This window comes from Engraulis encrasicolus, chromosome 12 (genome assembly GCF_034702125.1).
Source record: "Engraulis encrasicolus isolate BLACKSEA-1 chromosome 12, IST_EnEncr_1.0, whole genome shotgun sequence".
NCBI classification, from domain to species: domain Eukaryota; kingdom Metazoa; phylum Chordata; class Actinopteri; order Clupeiformes; family Engraulidae; genus Engraulis; species Engraulis encrasicolus.
The window spans coordinates 6,720,396-6,732,243 of NC_085868.1; the positions used below are offsets into that span (position 1 = coordinate 6,720,396).

Sequence of the window (11,848 nt, forward strand, 5' to 3'; positions counted from 1 at the left end):
ATCAGTAGGACATGGTAGTTCTTACTTTGCAATTAGGCATCTTTGATATTAGCATCAGTATTATCTTTTTCACTACTATCTTTTTATCTTTGTTTCAATACTAACATTGGAATGATCTTTTTTTGCCTTCTTCAGTGCAGTAGACTGGGAGTTCTTCACTGTAGGAGATGACAAGTTCCTGGTGGTGGCCAACTCATATGACGGAGCCACCTATTCACTAAACAGTGTCATATACAGGTAGGTGACCCACTAAACAGTGTCATATACAGGTAGGTGACCCACTAAACAGTGTCATATACCGGTAGGTGACCCACTAAACAGTGTCATATACAGTAGGTGTGGGGGATTTACTAACACAGGTTGCAAAAGTCAAAGTAAAGGTAAAGGGAAAAAAGATGAACTGACTGTGCTGGTTGGATCAAATTTGTGGTTGGTTCTTGTTAGATTTTTAGGTACAATGGAGTAAATGGCGTAACAGCTGTGTAATGTCATGTGCTAGATTTGTAGGCCTACTTATACCATGAATTCACTTTTACTTTTGACACTTCTGACGATTTGTTTACCTGTTTGTTTGTTTGTGTACCCCCAGGTGGCAGGGCTACGAGGGCTTCATCCCGGTGCATCGGCTCCCCACTATAGGCTGCAGCGACTGGGAGTTCTTCTCCTCCTCAGAGGGGGCCTTCCTCATCTACTCCAGCGCCAAGCAGCCGCTCTCCAAAGTCTTCAAGCTCAAGACCAACTAGAGGACGCACGCACGCACGCACACACACACACACACACACAGGGCTGCGGACAGCTTTGGCTAGGCCCAGGACAAAGTCATCTGATAGGGCCCCCTCACCCAACACAGGCAATGTAAAGAGGACCCAAGTCTGGGCCCCCTCTGTCCCGATACAAGTGACCTTTTTGTCTACCATGTTGGCACGCACACTCACACGCACGCGCACACGCACACGCACACGCACACACACACACAATCCCTCCAGTCTGAAAGCTCAAGTTTGACTGAACCCCAAGTGGACTACATGACTACAGGGAATGGGGCCCCTGTCCCCTTATAATGGTTAAGAAGTTGACCTGGGATACAAAAGGTCACAGGGTCAAACGATCCACATCCATGTCTAGGGCTGCCATTTCTACCTGACCTAACTCTCATCCCTGACCTGTGGTAGTGGCCTCTGGCTTCGCTGATGCTCCACCTCCATGGAGAAAACAATACAGTTTCCCTGCTGTCGGCCTACAGCCACAACGTTTGGGGGACTTCCCCATTCAACATCCTGTCTGTAAATGGGAGAAGGACCTTTGAATTGTGCTTTTGCGAGATATTGAAATAAACAAGGGAGGATGGGAGTTAGGGTAATGGGAAGACCTCATGGGCATTTGGAACTCCAGTGAGCTTTTTTCTTGTAAGCAATGGCATCCTTCATTCAGTGTCAGATCATTGAGCAGCGAGACAATCAAGTCAAAATGGGACACTACAGTACACTATCTATGACTGAAGTGCCCTTTAGCAGGGAATCTTACCCCTTCATTGATCTGGGGGACATGTACTCTGTATCTAAGGAGATGTTTACATATATGGATATTTTTGAAAACACATTGGATTTGGCCTCTCGTTTACTTGTAAGTGGAGCTTCAGAATGTGCATTTCAAAACTCTAGTTTTATCATATCCCATTTAGGGGGCTAAAACGTGCCACAATGGAGTTTTTATTTTTTATCCACGTCGTGTTTACACATCAACGGATGAAATAATACCTGAATACATGTGACCAGCACCTGAATATAAACTGAAAGATGCTTCTGCCACAAGTGGCAGTTAGGTGGGATGTATTAGTTTGAATGGTAAACAATAACAGTGAAGTGCCAGCCTAATAGCCACTTGCAGGGACTCACGGCCGAAGGAAGGCCGAAGAAGACGGAAAAGCGACGGGACCGTGCATAGGCTATATTCTCTTCTTCAGCCTCATACTGATATGAATGGAGACGCATCGGACTACAGTATGCATGTAGCCAGGGCCACTGACAGCCTTTACCGGGTTCAGGACAGCGTCATTTGAAAGGGTCCCCCACCCAATACATACAATATAATGAGGACCCAGTTCTAAGCCCCCTGTTTCCATGGGCCTACAGTATACTGTACATGCATCGGAATGACTGACAAATGCCCACAGGAGGACATTGATGCCACCTATGGTTCACAGTGGGAACTACAACTCTGACTGGCTGCACAGGTGTGCCAAAAAAGACAGTTTGAATGATGCACCTGAATCAATGCCAGTTTACCTGTATTCTTTCTGCTTCCCTCTTTTGATGCCTGTAGGCCTAACTAATACATTATGGCTTTAAATGAGGTTTTTGTTGAGTGAAGCTGATCTGTCTTGTGAAGAGTGTTGATTATGCTATTACACCTCTGAGCACTGACAGGCCTAATTGGGCCATGCAACTGGCTAGCCCATTTGTTCCCAAACAGGGGGTCGGGACCCCCATGGCCGTCGCGGAGATACAACAGGGGGGTCGCAGACAAGTTAACTGTAACATAATGCTGCCTTTTCTTAACTATTGGAGGTCACATTAAGTCTCATTTGCATAAATCATTGTTATTTGTTGCATTTTTTGAAGAGGTGTATAAAAAACAGGATCATTAACTACTTTTTGTGAGCCAGCCTATGTCTTCTCAGGATTGGATACAAGGCCTATTTATCAAATGCTTTTATGTCCTTTATTCCATGCCTGTAATTTATGAATATGACTGTAAATAAAAAATAATAATAATTTGTGTTAAGTTTAAAAGGCTTGCATTGAAATGAGGTTGTGTGTGTCATTTTTTCCTGTGGACTCCAATCTCTCCTTTTCCCTTTTAGTGCCGCCTCAGCTTGACTGTGAAAGATTTAAAGTTCCACAATCCCTTTCAGCTCTGTAGGCTGGGAAAAAATATGGCTGCGCACTGACACATCGACACATTGGATTTATTCACATTTTCAATGATGGTAAGATCTCAACATTGGTATGGTCGTTTCAAGACATTGTACTTGTTCTTTTGCATTAACTCCTTGTTGAATTTTGATCAGTGCAGTGCAATCAATGTCCTGCTGGAATCATCAAACTTGGCACAGCTTTAACTTTGTGACTGACCCTCAGAGAGTTTAGTGTGCATTTTTGCCATGCACACCTCCCGTTGTTACTGTCAAATAACTCAGCTCAGTCTCATCTGACCACAGTATAATTTCCCAAAATGCATTTTGCAGTTTGCAAAGTATACACTGAAGGAACCATGTCGATTGAAGCTGTACTTCAGCAGCTATGTTCTTTTAGTTATATGGACCTGTTTGGCTGTTACCATTCTTACCATCCTTCACCCATGCCTTTCAAAAACATTTTTTCAACAAACTACATTTTTTTCTTTCACAAAGGCCATTCACATGGCTTTCCTTACTTTCAATTCCCATGGCTCTCCATTTCTGGCTTTGGAGAAACATTGTCCAAGACTTCCACCAGATAACTTTGTGTACCGTTCTCATTATTCATAATGAATCATCTTAGTTTAAAGTCAGTGAAGAGTTGTTCAGAGCCCCCTATGTTGCCACTCTAGAAGAAATTGAACAAGAGAAATTGACAAGTAGGCCCTATGTCAGTGTTTCAAATGAGAATAAACCCATATGCGTCTCAGTGAACCAGGCTATGAATCGTCTGGTCTCTGTTCTTGGGCCGTTTGATTTGTTAGGAACCCCCAACTTAAATCCCAACTTAAATCCCATGTAAGTGTTTCAATAGAGGTAGTTTTAGGAACATAAAAGAATTTAATCTACCCCTTGGGCAATGTACTGTAAGTCAGCCGCATGGGTGGTTTCAGCCACTACTCTAAAAGCCCTCTAGATGGCAGTAAAGCTCAACTGAACCTCCAGCAACCACCTAGTTTTAATAAAATCAAAGCCTCAAATTGTTACTATTAGTCATGGGCCTAGCAGGGTAATATGGATGCTAGATTACATTGCATTACATTATATTACTAGCCTGGTAAACCAGCGCCACCTGCTGGACAATATATTTAGGCTGGTTTATCAGGCTATTATATTACACTTATCTGACACTTTTATCCAAAGAGACATAAAGTCCCTGGAGCAGTGTGGCGTTAGGTGTCTAGAAAGGGCACTTCAGCCATTGTGTGGAAGGTTAGGATTTGAACCTGCAACCTACTGATCTAAAGCACATCTCCTTAACCATTAGACCACAGCTAAGCTTACCCCCTGTGTTTGGGATTTTGTTACATAGGCTAGGTGTTCAGGTCCTCTGGACCCAGGTCTATAGAAATATGGGGGAAAAGCATAGCTCATGTTCACCCTCATATTATCTTCGTACTGTTTGTGAGTTTCTGTGTATGTATGTTTTTCAAGGTGAGAGAACACAGAGAGAAATATAAGGAGACAGAGATGAAAGTGAGTAAACTCAATCTAAGTTCTCATATATAGCCAATTGTGAGGGGGTCATCCCTATGTTCCCCGGGTCCTATGTTCCTACTTCCTAGGGTCCTATGTTCCCCGCAACCTGGGAACTTAGGACCCTTTTTTTTAAAAAAGGGTTACTGACAGGTTAGGTTTAGGGATGGTTTTGGCAAGGGCACAATTTGAAAAGTCGGAAACATACAATGCGGGGAACTTAGGACCGTTCTGTTCCCTGCTGCTTCCAAGTAGACTGCTGCCGCATGGCAAAGCGCAGGTTGTTGTTGCACCTCTGCCAGGTTAGATTTAGGGATAGTTTTGATCAGAAACATTGCATTACTGAGGTTAGGTTTAGGGATGGTTTTGGGAAGGACACAATTTGAATACAATGCGGGGAACATAGAACCCTTTTTTTTTAAAGAAAAATGGTCTCTGGTCCCATACAAAGACAGGGGAACATAGGACCCGAGGAATATAGGACCCGGGGAAGGGGAACATGGGTACGCTCCCATTGTGAGGACCCAACATTACGTATCTGAACTCCCTTTTCCACGTATTTCACCCTCTGCCTTGTCTGCTCAGCATCTGATCAGTATTGTATTAAACACTTAAGCTAATATTGATGTACAAGGCCCCCAAATGCAACGGGTCCACCACTAGAACCTTTCAGCCAATTGCTGCTAGTAGGATCATTATTCCTCAAGACTCTGCTTCGGTTTCACTAATTGGTTGTGTCGTCGACCTGCAGTTTTCTGTATGGCCTCTGGGTGGAGATGTTCAGCTGTTAGACTAGTGGAAGTCAGTGCGCTTTCACTCTGCGGGATTGCAGGCTCCAATTTAAAACTCATCCCTTTGCATAGCATTGCATTATTACCTCCGCCAAGGAGGTTATGTGATCGCCTGGGTGTCTGTGTTTGTTCGTTCGTTCGTGCGCTGCTATTTCACTGCCTGCCACAAGGTGCGCACGGTGAGCACTGAGCACCTTGCCTGATTATCATAGACTTGCCGCCGAAGGTGTTGCGTCACTAGGAGGGCGCAGCCTGGCTACTGAGCACCGGCGTGCCTGCGCCTTTCTGAGCAACAATAAGGAACAGGGAGAGAGTCTCCTTTGCCGCGCCAGCTCCAACACAAAGTGCATTTGATTTCACCTAAAAAGTTGTTCATCCGCATGCAGGAAACAATCCTGTCAAATTAATTACCACCGCTGCCAAAAATAGGCCTATGGAATTTGTGATTGTGTTGGCCCATATGTTATCATTGCTGTTGCGAGATGGACAGTGACCACCCCCGCAGATCGTTTAGGTTCACAATGCTGTCGAATTAAGTACGTTGTCAAAAATATGGAATGTGATTGTGTAAGTTCACAATGCTGTTGTGGACTGTGACTGAGGTTCGCAATGCTGTCGAATTAATTAGGCTACCGTTGCCAAAATAATTTATGACGGTACGTTCACAATGCTGGTAAAATTCATTACATCCCCTTCGCTACATTTAAAGTTAACCCCAAGTTGTTTGCGAGATGGACCAGGATCAGAAAGCCCGACAGTCTGCATAATGGCCGAGCACCGGCGAATATTCCAATCGGGTGTGCCGCCAAAGCAATAAGGAAAATGACTGTCTCCTTTGACGCCAGCTCCAAAGCTATCAACCTAAACATGTGCTCATCAGCAGGCACCCTTTTGGCTACACCCTCGTTGAAGTTAACAAACAGTCCTGTGAAATGAATTACCGCTGCCTGCCTAAAATATGTGTGAAGTGGAAGTGCACTGCTGTGAGACAGTGACCACCGCAGATCATTTCGGTTGACAATAAGCCCATACGACTTCATTGCGAGCGTCGACGTTGCGCAACGGACGTCAGCGAGAACTTGTTGTCACGATGTGGGTGTTATTAAATACAGCGCATTTAAAGTCGGCCGCAAATATGAACGAGACGATGAGCTCGCACCGGTTTGCTCTACTAACACACCACGTGTGAGGAGTGGGGGGACAGGCAGTGAGGAGGAGCTGAAGTGGGGACCTGCGCAAACTTGTGTAGAGGTGTGAGACAAGACCCATATACACACGTGAGTGAGTTGTTGACCAACCAGTTCATGGACGCGTGACCTCGGAGGCAGTCCGCCGACGAGCGCCGACGAGCGTTGAAGGGGATAAGCAACTGCAGAGGTTGCAAGATCTGACTGCAGCCGCATTCATCCCGCGATAGTTTTACACCATGTGACATGTCACCTCGTCAACGCAACGTCGACGAAATTTCGAAGTTTGACAGGAAATCTAACCGTCATGCAGCATTTTCCATCCAGGGTGCATTGCTGTCTAAATGCGCATGCATGCGTTAACACATCTCGATCGCACCTAATAATGTCGAATTAATTAGGTAGGCTACCATCGCCAAAACAATATGGAATTTGTGGCTGTGCACGTTCACAATGGTCAAATGCATTACACTTCACTCAATTTAACCCCAGTTGCGAGATGGACCACAAAGAGCGACAGCAATGCCTAGACTGAATAACAACGGTGATAGTGATTTTCCTAGAATTAGGAAATGCCGCTTCACGCTTCAGCCGACAGCGCTAAGGCCAACCAGTGGCCCATGAGAATAATGCATACCATCGTAGGCAAAAAAAAACAAAAAAAACAGGATTAACCATACGGTTGTCTGTGGTTGTTTCAGTTTGGTTGGTCAAAATCATTCCCTTCACTAATCATATAGGCCTACAGTTCTACTAGCGTGTGATCACAAGTTTTCAAAGCAGGTTGATTTTTATCTTGTAGTAAGCACAAGGCTGGATTAGGCTGATACAATTGGTATAATTCCACTTAGTCTTTAAAGTGTGATATGAAATAGCTGTGAAATTTTAAATGGTAATAAGGGCATGCTGCCAATCATCAAAACTGTTTATAACAATGTGACCAGCAACTTCTGACCTTCAATAAGTGCATTTATAGGACAGTGCATAGTAAGTTCACAATATAGCATGTAGCACTTTGCCAATACCACAATCACACAGGTGAACAAAACAGACCACAGTTAATCAAGGACATGGTAATTATAAAAAATACAGATATAATCTAGTTACAACTTGACTGTTTAATTCTCTGAACACACTAATGGTGTGTATAAACCTGCATAAATGACACAAATATCCCACTGTATGTGTCTAAAAACAAACTTAACTTCCTTGGCGGAGGTCTGCACACTCTGGGTGCATTTCTAGTATTATTCATGCTATTAGGCAGGGCCGGTTCAAGTCAATTTGGTGCCCTAGGCGAGCACTGTATTTCTTTTTTGTGGAATTAGAAATTGGCATCTGATTGAGCCAAGCTGACCTATTTAGATTATATACTGCCCATGAACAATCATTGTCAAAGCAAAGTTGTGTTTTTTTGTGTTTTTTATCATATCCCTAAATGGAATATGATAAAACTAGAGTTTTGAAATCCACATTCTGAAGCTCCTCTTACAAGTAAGCGAGAGGCCAAATCCAATGTGTTTTCAAAAGAGTGCTTTATTTCACTTGGCATTCCACTTCTGTGTAAGGTTGAGGTGTTACTGGCACCCAGGGAAGGTGATGGGGGGTGGGGGACAACTGAACCTTGGGCCCAGGGAAAGGAGAGGCCCAGAATTGGGTCCTCATTACATTATATGAATTGGATTGGGGGTCCTTTCAGATGGCTTTGTCCTGGGCCTGGCCAAAGCTGTCAGCGGCCCTGCTGGCGCCCCCAAGACATTTGGTGCCCTAGGCGACCACCTTGTCTGCCTATACCTATCGCCGACCCTCCAGCCTATATGATCTTTTCTTCGTTTTTCTTCTTGCTTTGAATGAAAACTGTCTGTGTAAGCTCATGTGATGCGATGTCAGCATATATGAACTGTGGTGTAAATCAAATGTGTTGTTCCATACGAAAAGCAACAACATATAGTGCTTAAGCCAAGTAGAAGTATGCACATTTGCGCACATTAAACTCTACAAAATTCAACAAAAACCCCTCCAACTTCCCCAAGGCCCGTACAAAACCTTCCCCACTTACTAAAATGCAGAGCTAGGTTATTTCATTCAGTTGTGGTCACTTGTGCACAGTTAACCCACAGGCTGGTGAAACAATCAAACCATGCACCTGTAAAGGTAAATCCTATATCTAACAGAAATATTCTGCAGGTAGCTCTGGTTTCACAGCCACAGGTAGATAAAACAATACACTGAGTGCTGCTGTAATGGTGTGAACCCCACCTCACATGTATTCATTTCCCAGGTATGTTTGTATGATTTTCCTTTGCTAATAGCTTTAGGCAGTAGACTAGGTGCTAATGGGGAATGTTTAGCTGTACTATTGTTTGTATAAAGCGCTGACTGATTTGTAATGTGAGTTGCTCATTTCCCCTGAAAATGGAGTGAGATAATTAGGTACCTTAATTGGCTGTCATCCTGATTAGTGGGGCCTAATGGGCAGAGCCCTGTGATTGGTTGATTGGCTGAGCACCTGACATATTTAAGTCCCAGTGTAGGGAGGTGCTTCCTTTCTGTCCTGCTGCACTGAAGTGTGGTTGCCCCTGCTGATTCCAGTGTTTGGTGGTGTTTAAGTAAGACCTCACTTTTCACACATTTGTATTCTCTATTTGGAATTAACATTCTACAATTCTAAATTTGTAACTTAGCTAATTGAATGTATACTTTGCTTTTAACCCTTTATTTTATGGTGTCATTGATGGCACTTTTCCACTGGTGTCATAGCTACACTACATTTGGTGGTAGCATTGTGGGATGCCAGAGTCGGTGTGTGGAGATGTTGTTGGCCTGCAGTGATTACCTCAGTGGATCCTTATTTTTTTCCCCTAGGATTTTTGTTCTCCGTGGGTGAGGAGCTGCAGAGAGTGACCATTTGTATAAGTGGCTGGAGTTTGAAGATGAGTTGGGGAGGCTCCACCTCTCCTGGTGGAGGGCGGCGTTTGCACTCCGTACTTCCTGCTTGACCACGAGCGGAGCGAAGGACGTCCAGCTGGATGAGAAACTTTTGTCCCTGTTACTTGGAGCGCTGAAAGGAGTCCTGGTGTGTGCCTTGTTCCAGGAGCAAACACCATTCAACAACCTGTGCAAAGTGTCTTGAGCTATAAGCTTATGATGGCCATTGCAGACGGTGGTCAGTCAAGCCTTATGTGTCCCGCCAGCGAGGGCACAGCTTTGAGCACCAGTCTATGGAGGTTCAAATATAGGATGACCATTAGGAACAACTTGTCTGCACTAGCTAGGACAATTACTGCACTGAGCGACTCTTCAATACAGCAATACAAGAATCTCTTTTTACATACCACGAGCAATAGGTCTGTTTACTGAGAGCTGTGAGTGTCTGTGTGCATACAGAGGTGGGGCGTGGCCAACCATAGTGAGCATTGAGTAACTTGTGATCCCCCATTTCCTTTCTTTTCAATGGATACTTGACCTTTTTTCTTGTGTGTTTGTGCGTGCGCTTTGGCTAAATGTATGTCAGTGCATTGTCTGTGTATTCTGGACATCTTCATTCCCCTCGGGATTAATAAATGACAACGAACTCTACTCTAGGAACTTTGATCAACTTCAGCCATTTTCTCACACAGACTGGGACTAAGACACAGGCACTGCACAGGAACTGTATCAAAGAGCAGTCACCAGGTTTCTTTCCGCCAGCACTATTTTTTAAAAATCAAAGATGTTTGCGTTAACATTTTTGTAATGGTTCTAATCTTCATATTGTTTGAATTAAATTATTTTCAACCCCTTTTTTGTGTGACCGATTGTGCTTAATTTCTCAAGGCTCTAACATCTCCCAAACCAAGATGGTGAAAAGCAGAAAAACAAGTCCCAAAACCACTACATGGGACCAATACAAAAATTTTGCTCAAACTTACCGTAAATCAGGTACTCGGCCAGCCAAACAAACCTGACTATCAAATCAGTCAACATTACACTAGCGCTTATCAAACAGCAGTCTAAAACCAAGTCACGTCTGTATACCTTGTCCATTGGTGCTAGCTACAGGTCCCCAATTGTAGAATGTTACAACATATGATCAAAAAGGCAAAAATGGACTAAAGACAATGAACAATGTTTTCATTAGTTTTTGCCTGTCCAGCCTCATTTGGCACCAATGTACTTGTCCAGCTTACACCAGCACAGATACCTCACAGATGCTACGGCTGCAACAAAACTTTATACCCAGTGGAGCCTCAGGCTAATACTCCAAATCGCATTGACTGTCACTAGGTTTCCCTGTTCTAGTATGAGGAACACAGATCAAGTATCCTAATGTGCCAGATTCCTTACCTGGACTTCAAATTCACAAGCCTCCCTGCACCTGAGCCTGAAGTTTAGGCAAGCAACAAATGTGTACCACAACCTGGTCTATGCCTCATAATACAAAATTGCAATTAAAAAGAATGTTACAATTAGAACACCTCCCCCCACACACACACAAGTCTGTGACAAACATAGTGAGTCAAAACACCTGCTTCAAATCAACAATTTAGGAAGTTCCGCCCACTTGATCTGCCTGTGCTCTTAACACAGGTGATTTCACTGATAAACTCATCTACCTGGGGATCAGATTGTTCAGTAAACTAGCTGCAAGAAATATTTAACAGGACCTTTATTTTCTAAAATCTGGATTTCCTGCCCTTGAAAGGCAATGCAGCGCAGCCCGTCCAGTCCTCAATGCATTTCCTTAAGCCAACTTATTTGAAAGAAATTGAGATCGTGGGGACTTAACACAAGGTCAAATGTCCCCTGCCAGAGGTCATAGGGACTTAATTCAAGGTCAGCTGCAGCTCGTCAGCTACTTTGGCTGCATGGCTAACTCCACATGAATCCCAAAGTCCTTCTTGTCCGATGCATTCTTTCCCACAAACTCGTGTGAATCCTGAACATTTTCTGCACCAAGTGTATTGTTTTTCTTTGCTACACCTGTTATTTTTTTCCAGTAACTTCTCGGTTCTACACCAGTTTTTACCAAGCATCTCTTGTGTGGATGCTGAGGAGCAGCTAACATCTCTTGTCTGAATTCTGAGGAGCAGCTAACATCTCTTTTGTGGATTCTGAGGAGCTCCTACGCCAGTGTTTGTCCCAGTAACTCACGCTGGGATACCACAGTTTCTTCTCCAATGGATTTACCAAGTAATTCTCTAGTGGACGTTGAACAGTTCCCACACCAGTCAACAAACTTTTTTGTGAATCAGAAGTGTTCCGCTCTCGACAGACTGAAATGGTACCATCAATATAAAAAATTATTATTGTACTGATTCTGATTATTTTATTTCTTTGTTTTCTTTCTTTATTTTTAGAAACTATGTATGAAGTGTACGGTCATTAAATGTATGGTTACTGTATAATTAAATGCTCCTCTGTGTGTGATCTGAAAGTGGAGGACGAGACCAGAA

General features: G+C 43.7%; 1 protein-coding gene and 1 long non-coding RNA gene across 2 annotated transcripts in view; both read left to right on the forward strand.

Moving 5' to 3' along the window:
- The window catches only part of tspeara (thrombospondin-type laminin G domain and EAR repeats a), a 31,522-nt gene extending 30,637 nt beyond the window's left edge, over window positions 1–885 (forward strand). Inside the window, exons 11-12 of the mRNA XM_063212498.1 lie at window positions 136–237; window positions 590–885. Coding sequence (XP_063068568.1) covers window positions 136–237; window positions 590–743 — 256 coding nt within the window. The 3' untranslated portion in view covers window positions 744–885. The remainder of the gene's footprint in view (window positions 1–135; window positions 238–589) is intronic.
- Window positions 886–8,938: 8,053 nt separating this feature from the next.
- On the forward strand, window positions 8,939–10,193 carry LOC134460011 (uncharacterized). Its single transcript, XR_010036945.1, has 2 exons — window positions 8,939–9,022; window positions 9,279–10,193. It is a non-coding gene; the product is annotated as an uncharacterized LOC134460011 (long non-coding RNA).
- Window positions 10,194–11,848: the final 1,655 nt, after the last annotated feature.